Source organism: Battus philenor, unplaced genomic scaffold (genome assembly GCF_028537555.1).
Source record: "Battus philenor isolate CCGP_79_NKW_IND1 unplaced genomic scaffold, ilBatPhil1.0.hap1 SCAF_9, whole genome shotgun sequence".
Classification (NCBI taxonomy): Eukaryota; Metazoa; Arthropoda; class Insecta; order Lepidoptera; family Papilionidae; genus Battus; species Battus philenor.
The window spans coordinates 10,813,981-10,833,271 of record NW_027181759.1 but is presented as its reverse complement, the minus strand read 5'-3'; the positions used below and the strand labels follow the sequence as shown (position 1 = coordinate 10,833,271).

The 19,291-nt window shown below is 31.5% G+C and overlaps 2 protein-coding genes across 4 annotated transcripts in view; one reads left to right on the top strand and one right to left on the bottom strand.

Moving 5' to 3' along the window:
• Positions 1-19,291, top strand: part of LOC137931969 (uncharacterized) — a 39,001-nt gene that overhangs the window by 1,127 nt on the left and 18,583 nt on the right. The window lies entirely within an intron of this gene.
• On the bottom strand, positions 6-19,285 carry LOC137931971 (chondroadherin-like). Its single transcript, XM_068775487.1, has 8 exons — positions 19,189-19,285; positions 18,939-19,116; positions 15,911-16,093; positions 9,396-9,619; positions 5,273-5,471; positions 1,200-1,378; positions 569-738; positions 6-397 (listed from the first exon to the last, which is right to left on the bottom strand). The coding sequence occupies exons 1-8, from the start codon at positions 19,219-19,221 to the stop codon at positions 118-120; spliced, it is 1,446 nt and encodes a 481-aa protein (XP_068631588.1). The 5' UTR covers positions 19,222-19,285; the 3' UTR covers positions 6-117.

Here is a 19,291-nt window from a genome sequence, read left to right as displayed (position 1 = left end):
TAAAATGCATTTTTATTCTTACTACTAAATGTTGATATATGTGAAAAATTTTAATCTTTTATCTAATCAATACTTTATTGGTGTACTTTATGATACTATGTTAAAGAAAATATTTTATCAGGCGTAGCTCGAGTCGGAGTGCAGGTTAATATAACGAATGGGTTGGCTCCTTATTTTTTTGTTATAGAAAGCTTTGGTTGTATTTATAAGTAGCCCCATTAACATTCCAAGGCAGACAATTACAGCTACACCAAAAATACTCCAAAGCACATGTTTTGGCTTCAAGTTAGAGATAGAGAATCCTTTTTTGTTGTTAAATGTTGTATCATATGTTGGACAGAAAGTTAAAGATATATTTGTTATGTAGGTGCCGGCAAATTTCATAGGTGCAGCACAGCTGGAAATACAATAAAGTATTAATAATAAATATTGTTTCAAGAAAAATCACTTCGTATTATATATATATGAATATGAAATACATATATGTGATTATGAATATAAAATACATTATTATTAATCTAATTATGGGGAAATTAAATGCATATTTAATATTTGATATTGAACTCACTATGGTATTTCTCCATCTTTAAATTTAGTTCCGGCTTCCTGTTTTATAATTATGTTAGTTAGATCACAATTACAGAGCCAATTGTTCCCTGTCATTCCCAATATCTCTAATTTGTTCCATGGCATTAAGTCTGATGATAATTCACTTAAATTATTATCATCTAAATAAACCTGTAAGGTATTGTGTTAAAGAGATTTTGATTATTAAACAATAACAAAGAGCAGTAGTATATAAATAAAAGTTATATTATTCTACTTTCAAGATAAATTTTGCAACATATTGATTGATCAAAATAAGCATAAATTAATAATCAGACGACCCAGTTGTAAATCTGACAGTAAGCATTTCAAAGTGGGACAATATAAGTAGCATACACTTTATGATTACATTATATAATTGCAAGATAAAGGTGTAGATTTGCATTAACATATCTTAATTATTGACTTCCAAATTTACTGTTACAGATGATAATGTTTTTGTTACTTCAGATAAATTAATGTTGCTTTATTCTTTTTTTAATCTTTTTTGTGCCTTTGCTATAATTTTTGTATTATAATAAAGATTTTGATAAAATATCTCTTAGCATTGGCAAGTCCAGATACCATAGTGTAGAAATCAGGTTTTATGTTACCTCTTTTAAAGTCCATTTGTCCTTTAAAGTTCTAAAAGCGTTGTGGCTTATGTATCTCAGGTTAGGATTGTGACAGAGGTGTAGGACGCGTAACTTTTTGAGAGGCGTAAATGTGCCCCTTTTTACCTCCTCCAAATAATTGTTCTGACCAACTTCCAATTCGACTAAATTCGTAAGACCTGTGTAATTTGTTTAATAATGTCAGCTATAAAATGTGAAGTATAAAGTGTATATAAACCAGCAATTTTTTTGCTAGTTTTTATAGTAGTATAATAGATGCTAGTGGTTATAGTATACAATAATGTAGATTTATTTTTACAGATTTTTATGGACAAAAACTTTCATGTTCTATAACGTAATACACTGACGGTACCTAAATTTTGATACAATTTTTTAGTTATTTTTGTACGAAATTAATATTTATAACATACATTTTATTTAAGATATAAGATATTAAATAGTTATAAATTATGTATTTGGTGTACATAAAAATATTTTTTCAAAATTAGGAGAAATTATTTCCTTATCAACTCAATAATTTAACTGTCGTCGTAATTACTTCAGCGTATAAAACTGCGCCGTATCCTATTCCTATCACGCTAAAACTTAATTATGAAGACTTCTTCCTTGTTCTCTTTTAGGATGTATTCAAAATAAATTTATTTATAATAATAATATAGGAAAATGTGTAAATGCTTTAATCGTGATTAAATTAGTACTTTGTGAGTTAAGATGAATATGTTTATTGTCGATGCTGATAAGTAGCCCAAGTGTTATAAGATATTTTTGGGGTTAAGGCATAAACAAATTTCTTTAAAGAGTTATCTGATAATCTGATCTCGGCCGCGAAATCAAATATTCAGGCTATATACACTATTTCCGTTTCTATGTAACACGCATTTATATAAAAGTTTTATGTTATAACTAACTACCGGTAGAAAGTTTCTTGCATCACGGAGTTAGTGTGTATTTATATAATAATAAATTATTAGCATTAAGTTATGAACCATTCCATTTACATTTATTATAACCATGATATACAATGTAAACAAATAAGCTGTCAACTACAAAACAAAATAATAAGCTGTTTCACGCAATGAAGATATCATTTACTACCGTATTGTTCGGCCTTTAAGACGCACCGGAAATTTTATGATGATTTACAGTGATATATGTTTATAATGTTTCTTTCGAATCTTTATTTATAGTTAACAACTCGTATTAGCAATATTCAGTTAATTACATATCTCAGTATTATCATTAAGTATTGATAATACGCAAAGTTTTTCGAATTTTAGGGTGTTACCAATTATACTAGTAGTAGCAACGTAATGTGTAAATGGCCTAAATTAAAAACGATTTGTTATAAAAAAAAAAACGTTATTTCGGCCAGTAATAAAAATTCGAAATTTGAATCTATTTTTTTTAAAAGGTGTCTATAAAAAGTAGTTTGATAAATAGAGTAAATACTCAATCGTTTTTCCATTAATGAAACTATATCGTATTGTCGTAACCAACAGCAACTTGACGGTCCCACGATATAATAATCTTAAAACATGGATGCGAGGATTTGATGCTTTAATTTAACTCTTAATAAAGTAATAAAAATATTTTATCTTTTAAACGAAAATGTCTCAGGACACATAAAATTTATTTCGCATAGGAATGTGACAGGCCAACAATAAACAAAAATTTACTTTAAACATATAAGTAACCCGAATTTTAAAAACACTTTTTCTTACAATATTATCATACGATGTATAATATATATGAACCATTGATTTTTAGATTGGGTATACCATACATTAATTGCTAGCACCGGCCCTTAAAAGCTTTTAGACCTATAACCAATCACCCTGTGTTCAGAATATTCTCTGTGCGCAAATGATTGTGATTTCTCTTAAACAACACGTGGTCGATGCCACGGAACCTATCCTGTGCCCTGTATATCGTTGTACAGTACAAAAAATAACAAAATAAATCTAACAATAACATGTTTACTCCAATTGTGATTATTGCAGTCTCCGTTTTTTTTTAATTCTCTACAGATAAACAACGTAAGCACGTCGTGCCGTGACGTAAAAACAAAATATATTTTTTTATAATTCATAAAAGTATTTACTTTTTAATACGCCAACTCATTAAACGATTACAGCTTATATATCATTTGTCCTTTATTTCCGATGTTATAACAGTAAATTTGAAAATAAAAAGTATTTTTTAAATTATTTTAAATAGGCCTTTTTTGCACTTGTTATTTGCTTATTGTCGAAAGTTATTTCCTGTCCTTACAAAGTGTAAGCCACTTTGTTTTGGGGAAAAAATCGAAGTATATTATCGTACTTATTCTTGAAAATATATTTCTATTTTTCTTTGAAAATAATTTTAAAAAATTGACCTATTAAAAATGTCAAAAAAAAATTATGAACGTCTTCTCAGATTATTTTTTAACAATTTTTACACTTTTTATGACAATTTTCTTATATTTGCGGAATTTCTTTGGACCCCACTGTTCCCACAAAAAAGTCATGGTTGTAAATAAGGTTTGCTGACGCTTTTAAAATTAATTTGCGGCCATTTTCTACAACTTTGATAGACCAGTTAACATTAAGAGACACATGACGTTTCATAACATCTTTTTAGTCAGTCGTTATATTATAAACACAGAAACAGTGATCACCTGGTTGTTTAAAAATTCCGAGTTTACGGAATTCTATTTTGTAATTCGATATATCTGAGACATGTCCAAAGAAACGTTTAACACAATTTCCTTTAAATCAGCTTTACCTATTTTAATCATTGCTTATGAATCTAACAAAATTGCTGTCATATTCTTACTCTAGAGGGTTACACGAAGATAATATGTAGTAATTAATTATTTATAGGAACCTTAGTACACGATATAGAGCAATGGTTTGCATTTAGTGGCATCTTATAAAGGAGCTGTTTCAATATCCTGGTGCTTGCTATATTTAAAATTACGATTTCATGATAAATTTCTCTGTAAATATAATTTCGCCTGTATTCTTTAATGTAAAAGATTTATGGCCGTCGATCAATGCCGAAAATATTTAGGTGATGAAATGAAAAACGTCTATACCAGATCTGTCATCGGCCTTCATAATTCTTTCAAAAAAAATGTAATAATAATTTTATTCGTGACCAGTGTTTATTACTAAAATATTTTATTATGTGTATATATAACTATATATATATAATTCGACTGTATCTCTAGAAAAAGAAAGTGATAACCTATTTCTGCGTGTTTATTGGAAATAAAAATGTAACTCTAAGATACTACCTAGGTTATATCCGTTCGTTAGGAAAGCGCATACATAGCGCGCGGTATAGCTATTCCAGTCGGAACTGAACAAAGAAAATCTAACATGCCAAATATAAAAAAAATAACATAAATTTTTTTGTTTTGTAGACGGACGTATTGTCTACCTGGTTTTAGTTTTTTCAACATGTAACAATACAAGTATATTGGTAGTTTAACTTGGGTTTCGCCATCTATGTAAGCCATTGAAAGTTTTTAAGTTTGTCGAAAAATGTAAATTTCTAAGTATAGAATGAACAGCGTAATCTGAATCATAGATGGCGTTGTTATTTCACCATATAGACGCCTATGGGATACACCATAATCGCCATGCTTGACAGGCGGGTTGACAATCGCAGTGTGATATGGTACCCAGTTGCAATTGTGCCCAAAGTATGAATTATGTAAGATTGTATTCCGGGAATCTAACCTGCGACCATGATCGCAAGTCACAGCCCTGCACCGCTGCGCTACCACAGCACATCGTCAATGTAATATATCTTAACAAAGTTTACTTCGAATAATTAAGATTAATTTACTTTGAATTTTTTATGTTATTTTATGTTCATTGCTTTAAGGCCTTTTGTTGTGTTATTAATCTAAGTCGCTTTAATCATCGTATTATCTTTACGTATTAATGATTAGTTACTTGGTCGTTGATAGCGAAATTACATCTGCAATGGTGTCACGTTTTCCTGTGAATCCCCTTTTAAATATATAAGTAATATTGACAAACAATTATATTTCAACTTACCGATGAAGCTGTCGTCGTTGAGCTCCACTATTGGATTATTGTTGAAGGTGAGATACTGCAAGGTGCCTCCAACAAGACTCAAACTCTCCGGTACATTAACGAATTTATTACCAGATAAATCGATTTGTTGCAAGTTAACCATACCTCTAAACGCATCCAGTGGTATCGCATCAATGTCCGTGTTAGCCAAATCTAAAACCTGGAATATAAAGTAGTTTAGTGTTATGTTTCAAGCGAGTAAACACGAGAGAGTTGATTCTACACGTAACCAGCTCTCTAGTGTTGTCTTTGTAAACAATAATGCTTATCGGCTAAGGTTACACACAGGTTTTTATGAAATGGAATGTGGTCGCTGTTGTATTATAATTTTGATTTTGACATGATGGTACTTGGGCATGGCAAGCAATATTGGCACCATAAAATGTCTTAAAATCAAAAACCTTTAGTAAATAATCGGAGAAACAAATGATTTGAGTAGGCCTTTATGCTTTTTATGTTTTTACATTCAAAGTATTAGTCACAATTCGAATCATTTACCGAATATTTAAACAGCTCTTAAATATTTCACAAGATTAACGCAATCGTTGTACGCATCAATGCTATCAGGAGAAAGTATCTGATATCTATAGACGGACGATATCATATACTGTTTGTTTCTTTTATCATAATATACTATTCCGTTAGTCGGGCTGCCGATTGACGCCCACTGCAAGGCAAGGCCTCCCCCAAACGTATTTATGGGGATATACTGTAATCGCCACCCTTGACAGGCGTGTTAGCGATTGTAGTGTGGTATTATGGTACGCAGAGTACACAACTACCCATCCTCTGGAAACTTGTTAGTGAACAGAGGCAATCCCATATACTTAGTGCTAATAAATAATGAAAATAGAACCCGCGACCCATGATCGCAAGTCTCAGTCGTTTACCGCTATGTATTATTAACAAAGAAGTTGTAAACTGCGCATAACCTCTGTATAATAAGTGCCATAAAATTTATTTCGATATAAAAAATAACTATTTCAAAGGTATACTTCGTTTATAATCCTATCTGATACAACAGACGTCTTGTAAACAAATTACCGCCAGGAATTTAAATGTAAATAACATAGTGATATGACGATATTTGATTATAGATAATAAGATTTTTCCTCTAACATGTTCGCCTGTGCTTTTCGCGCTTATTTCTCCAATTGTTCTAACGAATCATATTAATTGTGTTGTTTCTATAAAGAGCCTCGAGGGGAAATTCCCAATTGCAAGGTACATGTCACACCGACGCAATTTACGACCTTGTTCAAACTGGTATACAATAATTCAATCGTCGTTGGCTGATAACGGCTACTCAAGTTGTTATTATAAGATAAATTATTTTTTAATTTCGATATGCCAATCTGTTTAAATGGCAAAGCGCAAAATTATTTTTTTAACATTTCAATTGATACATCAACTTGCGTCGATATTTCTCCTTGAAAAAGTGGTGTGATATAAATAATAAATTTTAGTAATTCTCGGTATATTTACGAGATCGAATCAGGCATGCAAAGATTCGTAGACTAAAGATTGTAACCGACATAGACATGCGGATTGGCAAGTTAGCAGGCCATGTAGCACGCAGGGCCTCTGGGACCTTATGGTTTTGGTGTGGAGACCTCGGATTGGTAAGCGCAGCGTAGAACGTTAATCCACAAGGTGGACAAACGACATGTCAAAGTCTTCGGAACACGCTGGATGCACGCTTCTTTCTACCGGTCCTATTGGAAATCTATGGGAGTGGCCTACGTCCAGCAGTAGACGACCTATGGCTGGAATGATGACGATAACGTTGCAAGAAGTTGGTATTAATTAATGTAAATGAAAAAAGGTGTATTTTTAATTAATATTATTTCGGTCGCAAAAGTAGTTCCGGTTAAAACTTGATTGTTATTACTTATTTTCGCTGCCAATTATCTACATAATACATATTGTATTGAGATGTTAATTAAAGGGGATAAATGCATACGTTTTGTGTTTTATAAATAGTAACTACAGTACATCGATTTATTTAATGTAATATTATAAAAATCTTTTGATGTTCGTATTGTCACTAATTACTTATGCTATGTACAAAATCTAGATATTTACGGGTGTCTAAACATTTTTAATACCATCCGCGTTATTGAACAAAACAAAATCTATATTTTAACACACTGGTTAGGTTAAAAGAAAAAAAGTCTTTATTAAAATTTTCAAATATCGCATTTTAATAAATTCAAAAGCTGTAACGACTGTTTTGCTCTGTGGACGATACATGATTTGGATGATTGGTCTGAAGGCGCTCGCTTAACTTGAGCATTTCATATCGCTTAAGTATGTATTATTTCAAATTTTTAACAACGATACTTTTTGTGCAAAAATTTTAAAAGTTTTTGTAATTAATCTTTACCATAACACTTATGTAAAATTTTCTTTGATGTTTTTTTTTAAAAAATGACACTTATTGGCATAATTAATTTGAATCTATATTTTTAGGCCCTTTGCTTGTAGTATTAATTGGCATAGAGCAATTGGAATAGTGATAGCTCAGGTAGAGGACTGAGACTTGCATTCGTAGGTTGCGGGTTCGATTCCTGAGATACAATCTTATGTAATTCTCACTTTGTGTATTAATTATAATGGAATGTCACTGGTCATAAACAAGTTTCCCCGGATGGGTAGCAGCGTCCCCTGCGCACCATAATACCAGATTGCGGTCGTCCTTCCATATCTTTGGGAGAGCCTATACCTAGCAGTCGGCGTCTATGGGCTGAAACGACGACAATTAATTGGCTGTGCTTGTTATGTCATTACTTAGCAAGGATTAGTAATTAATCCGAAATGAAAACTCAATTTTAAGATTTATATCCGCGAATAGCAACTATTAGAGAATGATTTTGTATGATGGATGTTTCAAAAGTGGCTTATGTATGTCGATTCCCTATAATAAGGTTACAAGACAGTCTTAGGCAGCTGTTCTCAAACCCAAGCCTGATTAAATTATACATCCTATCTAATCTCTAGTTTTTTTCTTCGAACATGAACTGCATTATGATTTTGTTTATGTTAGTCTCGTTTTTTTCCTCGAACACATTATCTTGTACGATCCTGCCCACGCGTTATTACTTGCTGACGTTTCAAATAAGAATTTGTGATAATTAAAAATTGTCGCTTGTTGTATTTAACTTGGGCTAACGCAACTCGTTTAAAGGATAAACCATAATCTTTGCCACTTATTACATATTCGAATTATTTTTCTTTGAATATCTATCGACTATTAATTTAGTGTAGGCCTTCTTCATTTCTGCCCAATTTTCACCGTTTTGCGCAGTTAGCGTTCTTTGCTGTGTGCAATCTTCATGATGTCATTCCTCTATGTTGTGGTCTTTCTTGTCCCATGGTCTCTATATTAGCAGGAATTGCAACAGAAATCTTTTTTTTCTAACAATGTTGTCGACACATTAAATTCGGACACGGCACTCGTAAGGCTATAACTTGTGCCCTGATTCCAGAGTGTCTTGTTTTTCTTTCGGTACATTAATGTTCCGCCCGCGCCCTCCGTTGCCCTTTGTTCCACCTTAAGTTTATTTATGAATAATTTGGCGGTAAGCCAACTTTCTGCTCCATAGAACTATTGGTCAGACATTTGAACCCCTTCGAACAACATTCGAATTAATCAGATAAAAGTACTGATCTTTTATGTATTGTGGTATTTGTGGTATTTTCAGTTTTACTCTGTTAAAGGTGGAAAACCGCTGGTCTTAATATAGAGCTTAAACAATATCCCTAATACAAATTACAGTAGCACACAGCCTGCTTTAAGTTACATTACCTATTTCACTCATCTACGCGATGTAACATCAGCACGACACCAAACTTCTGCCTTCACAATTCATACTATCATAATTTATTTCTTCCTTATCAACAAGAATCTCTGTAATAAAGATTCGGTAGTCTTCTTGCGCTAAACTTGTTTATGTACTGTCATAATTTTAAAAACTGATGGGAAATCTCTTTTAAAAGAGTCTAATTTAAATTTGTTCAACATACTACGCCAGTCTTTAAAAATAGAAGAGACAGTTATTTGATAAAAAAAGTTTTAACTTACCTCCAAGTTTCTGGCACTGGATAGAGCCATAACAGTGACGTAATCTAGGATTTCAATAGGATTGTTATTGAGGTATAATCGCGTGAGGTTAGGCGTGTATTGAAACAGGTATCCGTCGAGCGAGTGAATCGCATTGTGTCCCAAGTTGAGTGTTTCTAATGCAATATTGTTGTACACGCTGGAATTATAGGGACCTTGGAAGATTTCGCTTCTCAGTACTTCGCCTATAAACAAAAAAAAATAGTTTTTCGTAATCTTTTAAATTTTTACCGAGTACCCTGTAAAAGTATAAGTATAATCACTTTATATTACGTCTAGACATTGTGTACGAGATTGTAGCATAGAATAAATTTAACCACTACGGGACACGTTGGCAAGGTTTCTGTTGTTAATGAGCCGTAGAGAAGGCTATGGTTAGGATCTACCAGATCGTATCGGGAATGAGGAGATCTGTAGACGAACAAGTAATCAACTTAGGCCATCGGATTGGCAAGTTTAAGTGGTTACGACTTTATATAGCATTCAGAACTAATGGCTGTGGGGGACATAGGTTAGGATGGAAGACCACGGTCAGAAGAACCAAGCCAAGCGCACCGTAGTACGTCCACCTATAACATGGAAAGACGACCTTTTTAACGTCTTCAAAAGACGATGGATGCAGGCAGCTTCCAACCAATGGAATTCCTAATGGAAATCTATAGAGACCTATATCCAGCGTTAGATGTTTCTCGGCTGAAATTATGGTGATGAATAACTTTATAACATGAATTATTTAAAACTATGTGTATCGATTGATTTTAGTTACACATTCGCTTGATGATCCAACAGTTTATTTGTAATTCTTGAGTGGTTACTTTCTAACCGAATAAGTTCGACTATTAAAATATTTATTCGTAATTCCATTTGTTACGTTTCGTCGACACCGGCGTCGAGCGGAGGGTTATGAAAAAGCATTATTAACGTGTTCCCAACCGACTTTACGACTACTTAACGTCGTTGTTTAGGGCGACCGGTTATTTACGCACGTTTATTATAGATCCGTGCAATCATTACCCGAACACTCGTCACGATGAACAGCGTGTAGTTACCGGATTGACTATACAATTTGAATATGATTTCCTTTATTTCTTTTAATCTTATACAGCGATACTATTGCCAATGCAAAAAAAAATCTTATATTTAAGTAGGCATTTACACGCGCTTTTGATTTATCAATTATTTTGACATTATAAGTAGTAAGTTACCACTAGATCGGGACTGATCTGTTGACAAGAACCGGCCAGAAACTCAACAGTTGCTTTTTTTTTTTTAATTTTTCATGTGTACATTATGACATCAATAATGAAAATGAATAACAAACCAAGTTCCGCACATTTTGTTCATCTAAAACTTCTCGAATGCTATTATAAGATTTATTTAATAATATGCTTCTAATTTTAGATTTAAAACTAAGGAAATGAAAGCCATATCTCATGCAACTTTACTACTTTAAAATTAACGTTAAGTATACATGAGGTGGATTCTGTATGTTTTTTTATATATGTTTCAAATTAATAACACTGATAGCCACTGAAATGAAATAGAAATAAATCATATGTTGCTTTAGAAATAACGAGCCTTTTCAGGTTCTGCGTATACACCCCATTAGCGATTCTGCACGACCTATAAAATCCACGTTTAAGAGAAAGTGGGCTACTGGGTCGGATGACTATTATTAAAATTTATGCAATGACGCTTTTGATTGGAGATTAAAGAATGATCTAGATTGAGTTCGTTTATTCTGGGATTATAATTGTTAGTTTTTGTGTTCGTTCGCTTTCTTATTAAATAACGGAAATGCTTGAAGAATTTACGATTTTTTATATCATTGAATGACGTAAGGAGCTCGGCTGTCACCTAATGGTTGTGTTCTAACCTCAAAATAATCACATGGTCAAATAGTTTTGTAACATAAAAGCGTCAGTAGCTCCTTCATTACGTCACAAAGAATCTCAAACATAGTACATACAGTCTGATTTTTTAAACTGGTATCATCTTGATCATGAAACACTTTGGCATCGTACCATATTTAATAAATATAAGATTATAAATATGAGTTTATGTACATATGGCCATATTGGTTTTTTTAATATGTAATGTATTTTTTAAACTCGTATCCGTTATACCGTTAAATATTTGTCGTTGTAATTTTATTTTTAATTATAACATTAGTAGCATGCAGCATTTAATAGGAGACAATAATAGAGTTTTAACTAAATATATAATATAAAGAGAAAGATGAAAAATACATTTAAAGAGGTTGTGACATTGTAACTATAAAAATCAGACGAGTACGGCTTCGCTACCGAACGTACATTATCATTTACAAAAGCCTCCCCATAGAACTGTCTTATAACTCACATTTAATACTTTCTTCGTACATTTATATAATCAATTGTTACTATTACTTGTAAACTAGCTTGTCACTAACTGTTTGGATACACTTAGTACTTCTAGAAGCTATTGACCAGTCGCATTTTTATAGAAAAAAAAACATTTTTCAGAGTGATCACCTTATACAGGGCGATGAGAAGGGAAATAGATATAAATAAATAAATTAATCATGCGTTCGATAAATACTAATTTATGCAGCTGCTCAACGACCATTTTTTGCAGCTGTCAAACGCGCACAGTTTACAGCAAACTCTCAAAGCAATATTTCAATAGTCTATATATTTACTGAAATTTTTCTGCGCAGTTATATATTTTTTTCTATTAAAATTTTTAATTTAGTGTAAGGAAACTTTTTAAAAACTGTTTAATGAAATCGGTAAATTCGATCTTTTAATTCTATCTGACTTTTAATATACTATTGTACTAATACGTAAATTATAAGTTAAATATGTAAGTTGGGTCGAGTCCTTTTTTTTACCACGTATTGCTGACCCAGACAAATCGTGCAGGTTCCGCAGGTTCGAAGTTGCAGGATGCATATGGCTCTAAGCCTAAACCTATTTTAAGGTGATGAATCTTGAGGTCTCCTTGAAAAGCCTCGACAAGAGCTTATACATACAACCATTTCACCGTATTGGGATAGTCGTTCTAAAGTTAAAGCATGGCGGGATGTATTTTTATATACGTGATATATATATATATATATATATATATATATATATATATATATATATATATATATATATATATATATATATATATATTATATATACATATATATGTATATATATATATCGGTTATAATTTTCTGGTTTATTTAAAAACGATTCGAAGTAAAGGCTAAGAGCTACATAAACCTGTACTAGATGGTGTAGTTATATATTATTTGTGAATGCTTCTAAAGTGTGTAAACACGCTATATGTCGAAGTGTCTTATGGAAAATTACAAGTTTTTTTGTGATATATAAACTGTTTACAAAGTAATAATACTTCCGATTTGAAATGTGAACGAGGTCTTTTATTAAATTGAACAACGGTTTTTATTTTAGCTTTTCCGAATAAAATTGTTTTTTAATTGAATAGAAATATTTTTTTATAAATTATGGAGTAAATCGGCTATTTTAATTATGAACTGAACATTATTCGTAATATACGTTAAATTGCGCCAAAAGAAACGAGTTAAAAATAATTTCATTATTGTTTCTTTATCTAGTTTATTTTACCTTATGTTTTATAAACAATGTGCAGAAGGATGTGCGTAATTCTTGTTAATTTAGTTAATCTCTTTTAGATAATAATGTTAAACATTTTGATCAAATAGATGATAAATGTATATAGTAAAACTTTTGGAGTATTTTAGCATATTGACTAAGAATATTTATACACTATCAGTTCTTAAAAATAATCTAATTACATTATTTTATAAAATGAAGATTTATTCACCTGTAAAGACGAGTAGTAACTTTGACATACAATGCTTTTAAAAACTAAATTTTGTCAACTGTCAACCGTGCAGAATGTAACGATGACGTGGCTAATTTTAAATTATTAGCGACTACTAATAATACTAGACTAAAACTAGATGTACTATTTGTTTTTAATAATTTATCGGGAAATGTTTAGTGAAGGAAGATACCATCAATATTACGATGCCCATATCTGTCTTTAAAAAAGGAATGTGGAAGAATTAGCATGTCAGATTTAATAGGTGTTAGTGTGAGGTGCACAATCTTATACGACATATTGATAAGTAACCATATATGGATACGGTGTTTCGAATAAGGAAACGATAAGAATATAGCTCAGCTGATTGCAAGATGAAGTGATAAAGGGCAGGTCACATAGCACGCAGGACATCTGTTCTGCCGCTGGGGCCTTAAGGTTTTAGAGTGGTGGTGGCAAACGTAGCGTAAGTCGTTCGTCCAAAATGTGGATAAACGACCTTTAAAGTCTGAAGAAACTGATTGCAAACCGCTTCCTGTATAAAATGTCCTATGTATAAAATGATAATGGTTAAGGTATAATATATGTGATTACTTATCAGATCGGCATTTTACGTGTGCACTCAAGAAGCAACAGTAATCTATTTTTTTGCAACTCACGAAATTCTACTTTCTCAACTCGATAACTACGTAAACATATGACGTGAATATCGAAACTTTCTCTAAATAGCCAAGTGTTATCGAAAAACGTTTCAAGAATTTGATTAGACTCACGTGATAAATCATACATGTTTGCGTACGTAGACTCATTTATTTGTCATTCACTAGGCGTATTCGTATTTTCTACAATCAAAGTAAGATATGCATAAATATAAGAAACTAATAATATATTTGACATGAAATAGAACGTCCGTTCCCAAAATGGACAGATAACCTTGTTAAGATTGGCGGGAAACGCTGTATGCAGGGTTTTTTCAACCAGTCTCAATGGGAAGCTATTGAGGAAGCATATGTCCAGCTTTGGACGTCCTACTGCTGAAATGACGATGACCCGACGTAAAGTTTTGCAAAGTCTGTTAAAATGTTTTCAAACGTAATATTTTTCTCAACACAAGATGTATAGACAAATTATGTACAGTTTACGAATAATTGTATATTGATTATAATGAATTGTTAATACTGATAAGCGATTGTTATTTCCGCTTTTGATAGCTCATTCAACCATAAGCCTGTATCTATATGACGTGTAGCGAAAAACGCTTGCAATAATATTTAACAAGATAAACATTCCACATGCGGCTAATTAGGCACGTCACAATAAATAGTTCAAAAGTTATTTATTTCTGATTGTGCGTTTGATGTATATTTGAAATATCTAAAAGAATTCAATGATTAAAAAGTATGTTGAGATACCTAAACTAATTGCGTTATTACGTTTGTCAAAAAAATTTAACCGATCCATGAGAATATGTACAATGCCGACAGTCGTTTTAATAATCAATCTACAGGATGATTGGTATTAATTGTTAATGCTTTTAAGTCGTGAATGTATAACCATATAATAATTTTGGCAGCAAAAATCTTTTAGGCCTACTTCCCATCACCCTGTATAAAGTGATCACTTTTATATATCTTTTTTCAATTAGAATGTGACAGTTTCATAATTACTGGCATTTGAAGTTTATAGGAACGATAGTAAACAAAAATTAATTTTAATATGTAGTAATCCAAACTTCATATCCAAACGGTTTTACAATCATCATTACATTATTTATTACTTCTGAAACTATTGATTTTAAGATATGGTGCACCGTGTATTAATTGACAGGAAATGAATCATGCATATCTTTTAAACCTATTACTAATCATCCGGTATATAAATAAAAAAACATCGCTAAATAAGCTGCCATAAGCATAAATTATAACGATAACGTTTTGTTCAGTTCGTCTATTTTTTGTATATGTTCACGAGGTAGAAATTATGAGAGAAAATAGTCAAAACAACACTTCTATTCCCGTACAAACAATAGAGTAAGTAAAACACCAGTTCTTAGCCGTCAAAAATTTGACGTCATTGAAAAACATAAAAGACGTGTGCTAGGATGTAACCAAACAAAATTATCACGTACAATAAATAGTATAGGAATCAAAACATATCAAATTATTACTAAAGTCTTGCGTAAATACCAAAATATTTTCCTTGATAAATGATTACTTATTGTACAATAATGTGTTATCTGTGAAATATACTTTGTTTATTAGAATGCCACTGACCGATATAAAAAATAATAAATGTTTCAATAAATGAAGATCATAGAAACGTAAAAACATACACACATAAATTGCATATATATATTAGATACTGACAAGGTATTGGTTCTTTAGCTGTTAGATATTAAGTTAATATATTCTAATCATATATATTATATATGTGCTCAAAAAACGTATTTTTATTTCAATGTTTGTATCAAAGTAATGTCGCCGTGAGTCGCTCGATGCGGGCAGTATAAGACTGGTCATTGTGCCGATATGTGGGAGGTCTGTGCCTTTCGAAAGTCCTTTTTTATAAGTGGGAACATGTAATTAAAGTATAGTAATTTATTTTTATGGACATGTTTCCTAAAATAAATAGATAAATACCTGAAATGCGGTTATTGCTTAAATCCAAGTAAACCAAGCGGTCTATGTTTCTGAATGCGTCGTCTTCTATATCAACGATCGCGTTTGACTTGAAGCTGATGGCGATCCTGTTGCCGGGGATCTTCGGCAATTGCGACACGTGCGTGATGCTGTTGTTGAAGAACGTCACTAGTACGTGGCTTTCTGTAACAAAAGATTCATTTTATTTCGGCTACCATAAACTAATTTCTGTAAAAACAAGAATAAATCATGATTATATACCATAGATATGGGACATAAATTTCACGGGCAAACTACAAGCCTCCTCTGCAATTATTAAGGACATAACAAGGTTGATAAGAACTGATGCATATACGATCACGAATCTCCATATACAAGATAAAATTTTGATTAAACATTCTGCAACTGACAGAACTTTACACGAACTTTTTTAAAGTATATTGTAAGCTTTGGAAAAAAACAATTTTTAATTAAAATTAAAAGTGAATTTAAATATAAGCTAAAGAATTCTTACAGTAATTTCTTCAAGTATATTTAAATACGTCATGATCTGCGGACAGAAAAAAGAATATTGGAAAAGGTTTTTGTGTTGAATAGTGTATGTATTTTATTAATTATGTATTTAATAATCGATCTGCACGTTGATTTGTATAATTATTCTTCTCTGTTATTAGAAATCTTTCTTTTCAATTAATTTTTAATATGTTAACTCTCCGTGTTTAGTGTTTTCTTTAAACGAAAACTTTCAATTTGCTTTCGGCTATTGTTACGAATATTTAAATATGTACCACCTGTAAGTTTTTTATAGTCGAATAATAAAAAAGGTTATATTAAACTTAACTACTACTTTGTAATAATTCTAATTCGATATCATTATACTAATCGTTACGCAATGAGTATTGTCATTACAAATGTAATTCTGGTTTTTTCTTTATCTTGATTATTATTTAATTTTTTACATACTCTTTATAAATATAATTATAGATATAAAGGATATGATTAGGATTATGACACTGTTAAGGGCGTCAGAAGAAGCTGGTCTATTGGAAATCTGTGGAGGAATACTATATCCAGTACTGGATGTTATACGTCTGAAATGATAATGTTGATAGATATATTTGAAATAGAAATCTGTTTAAAAAAATTGTGAACTCGTAAAATGAAATTTTTCTCGCAAACTCAAAGCACCTAAGATTTTGTATTGGAAAATATTATATTGCTTTCTCTTCTCTTTATATCCTACTATAAAATAAAAGCTATTCCAATTATATATTGTTAAAGGTTAAACTTAATAAAACGGTCTTAGGACTTGTAAGACTACAATTTATTCCTGCTGTAGTGAATATAAAGTACTTTTGATTTAATTTTTGTTATTTATTTATGTATCAATAAATTAAAAATAAGAGTGTTGTTGGAATTTATCGGAACTTCAGAGAGAAAATTTAAGTAATATTTTCATTTGACGTTTATAGCGAATAAAACACGTTTATATTATAAAGGAACTTAGTATTTTGAATGAATCGAATGTTTCAGCACGAGGCAATGAGGCTATATTTTTCTTAAGAAAAACTTATTACACCTGTCTTAACACCCTCATATAGACAGGTGTTCATACGTGAGTCTCATTACGCGTTAGAATATGTCAACTTGGCAATTTTGTTACGTCATCCAATAAAATAAAATATTGAATATTCGGGTAAATCTTCACACGTGATAGCATAACTAAAGACAAAATAGTTTGTGTTCTGATAACAGTTTCTAGGCTATCACTAGTGATCAAATGTTGAACAATTTACATATTTTCATGATAGTGTGTGCTAAATGAGAATGCTTGAAAAACAGTAAAAAGAATATTACAAAAAGATCTTTATCATAGCAAATCGTTATTAGAGTAATTATTGAGATGGAAGTTGGGCTCAATCTTGAATATATGAATAGATAATGTGTAAATCCTTAGTTCGTAAAGTGGTCCACGTGGACCGCCTTGGTTCCACGGAACAATCGACGGGGGTCTATATTAGCGCGACAAAAAAAAATAAAGGTTCACCATTAATAACGGGGTCCATGAAATTGTACCTGCTTTTGATAACGAAGATTTAAAATACTTGACTTGACCTCACCTATTAATACAGGCAGAGACAATATAAGCTTTACTTCCACTCACAGCACAATCATTAATTAAATAACCAATCGATTCTTTTTTTTTTTTCAAAACTGTTTGTTCTGGAATAGAACTCAGCTGCGTTTTGTGCCAAAAAAAGTCTAGGAACCTCGTATCGTCCAATGCTAGAATTAACTCGACATTAACTTTTAGTACGAATTATCTATAAAGGGCGTCAGACAAAGCTTTTTTGCAAAAAAAATATCTTACGTTACTTTTTAACATTAAATAACGGCCCGAAAATCTGAGTACGTTCATACAAAGGATATATATTCTAGGAGATATTTACGTCTGTATTATATTGAGACGGAAATTTCCGTATGCTCTTGAAGATATTTCTTAGACTAAATATGTTTTTTAAGTAATTATTATTTCTTTCTCTTTATTACTGCTTCGATGAGATCCCATTCATATCGTTTGTTTTATGAAATGAAAAAGTATAAACTTAAAAAAGAAATTTCTATTAAAATCAACACCAGCGAAATTATTATTTAGTCTAAATATACTTAACTACTTTGTTTAAAAAGTCAGATGTGCTTGTTGAAAAATGTTTTGTTGTATATTTGTTTGTTATGTTAACTGATTATTATTTATTAATAAATTTTGGCGGAGTATTATTAACTGTGTACACCTTTATTTTTCATACCTATGACAAAGACAAGCTGTAATGTGTAATCTTAACATGTTCAATTTCATATTTTCGCGCTCAATACAAATAAAGTTAAATTAACATAGAGACAAAGCATTTTTTTCTCGTAGTCGTTGTAAATTTAAACTGACCGAAATCGAATTACAATGTGTTGTCTCGGACAAAGCATTTATCGTAGTTTCGTAACAAATCAATAATTATTTAATAAATGTGGTTACCTTGGCTTGCAATGTTGTCGAGTTGCTCCGGCCAACTTTGCGGTACGTTAAGGATGCCGCGGCGGGAACAGTTGAGTGTAAGATTGTTGAGGTCCTGCACGGAGACATCGCACGCCGTATCGTTCACCTCGCCATAGACGCGGCTTGCCGCCACAAGGACACACAGTAACACTAACACCTACAACAAAGAAACCGCCATGAGTGTTAATTAACAGCACACGCGCTTGTTACGACGGGACGCTAAACTCACTTTTTTAAACTCTGGCGGATGATACATTTTCATTAAAATTATAAAAGATACTGCTCCAACACCTTCCAATACAAATGTGCTCTATCTTATCTGTTAAGAGACA

Excerpts from the sequence above, each read along its gene's own strand:
- LOC137931971 (XM_068775487.1), bottom strand. The coding sequence starts at position 19,221 with ATGAAAATGTATCATCCGCCAGAGTTTAAAAAA. Across the intron at positions 19,117-19,188 it reads ATCCGCCAGAGTTTAAAAAA|GTGTTAGTGTTACTGTGTGT; the intron begins GTGAGTTTAGCG and ends TCTTTGTTGTAG. Across the intron at positions 739-1,199 it reads ACAAATGGACTTTAAAAGAG|GTTTATTTAGATGATAATAA; the intron begins GTAACATAAAAC and ends AATACCTTACAG.